General features: G+C 60.8%; 1 protein-coding gene across 1 annotated transcript in view; it reads left to right on the plus strand.

Moving 5' to 3' along the window:
- Nucleotides 1–5,021, plus strand: part of KIAA1147 (KIAA1147 ortholog) — a 27,366-nt gene that overhangs the window by 15,776 nt on the left and 6,569 nt on the right. The window contains exons 4-7 of the mRNA XM_011359552.2: nucleotides 1,505–1,806; nucleotides 2,726–2,857; nucleotides 3,048–3,198; nucleotides 3,834–3,902. Coding sequence (XP_011357854.2) covers nucleotides 1,505–1,806; nucleotides 2,726–2,857; nucleotides 3,048–3,198; nucleotides 3,834–3,902 — 654 coding nt within the window. The remainder of the gene's footprint in view (nucleotides 1–1,504; nucleotides 1,807–2,725; nucleotides 2,858–3,047; nucleotides 3,199–3,833; nucleotides 3,903–5,021) is intronic.

A 5,021-nucleotide genomic window follows, 5' to 3' on the forward strand; every position in this document is an offset into this window, starting at 1 on the left:
CAAACCCTGCTCTTTCTCTCCACTTCTAATCCTGACCCATTTTTTTTCCTTCTGAGTCAAATTGCCGCTGTTCTGACTCCAGCCCCACAGACAGGAAGGTGACCGGCGTCTGACCTGGGAGGCCCAGGATTTCTCTCCCCAGGGGTGGGAGCTGTCCCGGCCCTGGAAGAGAAGCCTCTGTAGAAGCCGCATGGAGCAAGGCTGACAAAAGGAGGAAAGGTTTCAGCTCCAGCAGGGACAGTGAGGCATCGTGCGGTTAGGTGCACAGGGCCGGGCGGAGGGGCGCGCACGCTCCGCGACCACCTCTTAGAGGGAGGGTCTCGCTCGTTGAGGCTGCTTCCTGTTCACCCTGTCACAGGCCCGTGCCCGGCCCTTAACTACGTATAGTTCCCAGGTAGCGGGCTGTTGTCACTTATCTCCGGGTCTTTGCACACGCTGGTTCCTCTGCCAGGGACACTGTCTCCCAGTTCGTCCCTTATGTCGAAGCCCAGACATCACCGTCTGCAGAAACTTTCCTCCATCTCTCCCAGAATCGGGTCAAGCGGCCTCTGCAGCCCCGGCCCTCCTCAGGCCGGGCACCCTTTCTCCTACTAGCCCGTCCCCTCTGCGAGGCCAGGGCCTGGGCCTCTCGATTAGCACAGTGCTTGGCGCGAAGCAAGCTTGTGACGACTATTTCATGCGCGAATGCATCCATGAATGAATGAACAGATAAGCTCGGAATTCAGGACCGATCGTTTATTTGAGGATTCTAGGGCCCAGGACACATTTGGACAAAACCCCGCCAGGCCTTCAAGGGGCAGAAGCACACATTTGGGGCCTGCAGATAAGCAGAGGGGAGGCCGAGCAACCTGACCAGGCTCGAGCTCCCTTCCTGTCTCATCGCAAAGTGGAGGCCGGAGCGGGCAGAGACGGAGCAGTCAGGTCTCTCCATTTTGCAGAGGAGGAAAATGGGCTAGAAACTCCGGAAAACTTACCAAGGCGTTCCCGTCGGTCCGTGGCAGAGCTGGGACTGGAGCTCAGCGCCTGCGGGGTCCACGCTCCTGCCGTCAGCCCCTCGGTGTTCCTGGGTGCAGGGACCCCAGAAGGCAGCCGCCCGGCCGACAGGCTCCTGGCGCTCGGCACGAGTCGCGGGCGGCTGGAGCTGGAGCAGGCGGACTGTGGTGGCAGCGGGCCCAGCGAGTCCTCCCCCCTGTGAGCTGTGCGGACACCTCGCCTCGCACAGTGCCCGGGTCCCTAGACACTTGGGGACCTCAGCTGGGACCGTTCGCACATCACGCATCCCTCCGGTGCTCAGTAGCGTTCGCGAGCCGCATGGCCTCGGTGAGGCGTCTGTCACCGCAGAGGCACTTCTCTCTCTGTCTTTTAAGACTGCAGGCTCAGTCCCGTTTTCCTCTGCGCCCCGCCCTCCCGAGTCACGTGGCTGGTGACCCCTGAACTCAAACCTCAGTGTGTCAGGGGAGCTGCTGAGTCCTAGAAATCCAGTTTAAAGACCAGACCTTTAAAGGGAAAAGTACCGTTTTACGTGGAAGGAACCGTCTCTTAATGATGGCACGTGGCATTTCGGGGGGAGCGGAGCGGGGTGCTTATTAGCACATACTGAGTATTTCTCGCAGTCATATTTCCAGCAAGCCGGTCTCCCCTCGTTCCTCCCCTGTTCACATTCTCAGATCACCCACCCGGCTGGCTGCATGTCCCAGTTCATCAAGTTCTTTGGAGAACAGATCCTCATCCTCTGGAAGTTCGCGTTGCTGCGGAAGCGCATTTTGATATTTTCTCCCCCTCCCGTGGGCGTCGTGTGCTATCGAGGTGAGTGGGAGCAAAGCCGGGGTCCCCTGGTGCCGAGGGCGCTTGAGTCTTTCCATCACTGACCGAGTCCGGAAGGGTTGGGGCATCTCCAGGGGGTCGTGAGTTTTAAGCCTGGGAGCGACATGGTTGGATTCGTATTTTACTATGCGGACTCTGGCGGCAGTACAGACCGTGGACTGGGTGACCAGTCCGTACTCTGGTGAGAGGTAAGGATCTGGATCAAAGCAGAGAAGATGGATCCAGACATGTCTAAGCGAGAAGCTCGGCCACATCTGGTGCGTCATCGGGGCGAAAGGGTCTGCTGTGTGCGAGGTCGTGATGGAGGGAGAGTCTAGGACGACAGGGATGGCAGGACCCCCAGGTGGGGACCGAGGAGGAGCGGACGGGGGTGGCGTGATGGACGCATCGGACATGTGCTGGCCGTCGTGAGATGCACACCAGGCACTGGTATCGTTGGGTCAGGACCTCGGGGAAGAAGCCGGGCTGGAGCTGCGGCCAGGCACGCTGATAACTACGGGGTGGGCGGGCGGAGCGGGGGGCGGGGGCAGCGTGCCAGTGTTTAAGAGGCGGGCCCGGCAGGTGATCAGCAAGGACGGGAGGCAGAGGAGACCGAGGTGGAACCGCCAGAGGCCGGAAGACAGAAGGGTCGTAGCAGGCGAGAGTTTCGAGGCCGACAGGGCTAAGACCTAAGCCAGACGTAGTGAGACGGGGACAGACGTGTCCACCGGGTGTGGAAGACGTCGCCGGTGTGACCTCCAGGAGCTCCGGCCCTGCCGTGGGACCCGAAAGGCTCCCTTCCCACTCCCCACGTCCTGAGAATGCGGGAGCACCCGGTACCTCGGGCCCAGGACAGCACAGAGCAAAGCCGGAGGCGTCCTTGGAGACTGACCGTCACCCCCACGGCCTCTGTCCCCCACAGTGTACTGCTGCTGCTGCCTGGCCAACGTCTCCCTGCCCGGCATCGGGAGCACCGTTCCCGAGTCCAAGCCTTTCTTCTACGTGAACGTGGCCGACATCGAGAGCCTGGAGGTAGAGGTGTCCTATGTGGCCTGTGAGTACGGGGCCCTCCCTGCCTCCTGCCACATGGGACCCTGACCTTCGGCAGCCTCCCAGCTCCCCAAGGGCCCTGCCCCTCACGGACTCGGGGCCCCCAGGCTCCTCATTTCCCCGCCGGGGTCGGGCTGGTGCCCTGCAGTGACAGCCGGCGAGCTCCCAGCTCCTGACCCCCCCGGGCCCTGCAGGCACCACAGAGAAGATCTTCGAGGAGAAGCGGGAACTATATGATGTCTACGTGGATAACCAGAACGTGAAGACGCACCACGGCCACCTGCAGCCCCTGCTGAAGATCAACGGCGCCGACCGGGAGAAGTACCGGCGGCTGAACGAGCAGAGGTAGTGGGCCCGGGGCCGTGCGCGGCCACATGGGGTGGCGGGGCCAGCACGCACGCAGCGATGCCCCCACGTGCGGCCTTTCCAGGACAGCCGGGCGGGGGCGGAGGCCTCTGCCAAGCCGACCTGCCCGCCCTTCCCCTCAGGGCACATTCGGCCACCCGCCTGCTGCCCAGGCGCTGCAGTGAGGGGAAGCTCTGCGGCCAGGAAGCCAGGCCCCCACCGGGCAGCAGATGCACGTGGGGGGGGGCCTCTGCCCGGCGTTGGGGTTCGCGAAGCCCCAGACAGAACCGGCGCCGAGCGAGCACGTGGTGTACGCACCACCGCCCTGAAAGGCTGCCTGTGCCTCGTCTCATAATTCCCCATAACTCGGTCACTCTGAAATAAATGGTATCCTCATCATCATCCCTGTTTTACGGCAACGAGGAAAGATGGTCTTGCTTGGCATACCAGAAGTGGCCCTGCACCCTCGGGGTTTCGACTCCCGGCGCTGCTGGTTCCTCCCTTGTCCCCTCTCTCCCTGCCTCCGGCCCGCTCTGGGTCACCCTCCTTCCTGGGAGAAGGCGGCCCGTGCAGGTGCCTGACGGACGACAGGGGTCTCTGCCGCTGTGGCAGCCTGACGGTCTCCTTCACTGCAGGCAGATGCTGCTGTACTCCCAGGAAGTGGGCGAAGACTACACCCCGTGCGAAGAGGACCTCTTTGTGCTGTAAGTCACTGGGGCCGTGGCGCGGGGCTCCCTGCGGAGCCCTCGACCCTAACGCTGTGGCCCTGGACCCCTCCCATGTCACCGCTGCAGACCACAGAGGTCCTTTATCGCTACCGTCATAAGTAACGGCCAGACCTGTAGAGAATTTTTATGAGTTTATTTGAGCCAAACCGATGACATGTGCCGGGGAGCAAGATCTCAGATGCACCGGAGAATATGTTTTGCGGCTGCTTTTATGCGTTAGACTCAGAGGAGGCGCATGAAGGTGCATGAAATCCACTGGCGGGAGATTAAGGAGGCAGGAGAAGGCGAAGCGGGGGAATGGCAAGGTCTGGATAAAAGGCAACGTGGGGGAAGATACTTTTCCCCTGGTGGGTACAGGACAGTTCATGACTAACTTCTGCAGCACACAGAGATGGCATGTGAGGAACAGGATAGCAGTGCGGGGTCCTGTGGCCTCGTGCCCTGGTGCTGGCGGTTGTGCCTTTGAGGGGTAGGAAAAGAGAATCACTCAGATACTCCAAAGGTACGTTATCCCAGACGCATAAGAACGCTGGACGGGCTCACTCAAGGTAAAGACTGACCTTTGCTGAGGAAGCTACAGGCCTGGGACGTGACCGTCCGCCGCGACCTGCCCAGTTAGGAATTCACGATCAGACCATCCCGTGGGGCCACTCTGGGTCACTGAGGTGGTCAGGCCTGCCATGTGGCCCTCTGCGCTTGTCCGGTTTACAGCATAGTCCCTTTTTCGTTGACATTGCTAACGGCACTCAGGGCTGGGTTCCATTACCATCAGCCCCGAACCCTGAAATGCCATTAGTGGGGGACCCAGAGGACTTAGGAAGAGAAGCAGGGGGAAGTTAAGAGAAATGGGGGCCCTGGGGTTTGTCTTTCTGCCGGACGTTCACATCCGGATGTCCACTGCATAGGAGCTCTGTCCCTCAATACAGGGACTTCTCAGCCATCGCTTCCTTTGAATAGAGCAGTTCCTTGCACCGAGTCATATGGGACAATCAGAACATTTAACTTCGAACCAATGACCTATCCCCCAGATCTGTTGGTCGGGGTCGGAGCCTTTATACCTCAGAGCACCGATTTCATCCCTGAGCAGCTGTAGAC

This window comes from Pteropus vampyrus, unplaced genomic scaffold (genome assembly GCF_000151845.1).
Source record: "Pteropus vampyrus isolate Shadow unplaced genomic scaffold, Pvam_2.0 Scaffold48, whole genome shotgun sequence".
Classification (NCBI taxonomy): Eukaryota; Metazoa; Chordata; class Mammalia; order Chiroptera; family Pteropodidae; genus Pteropus; species Pteropus vampyrus.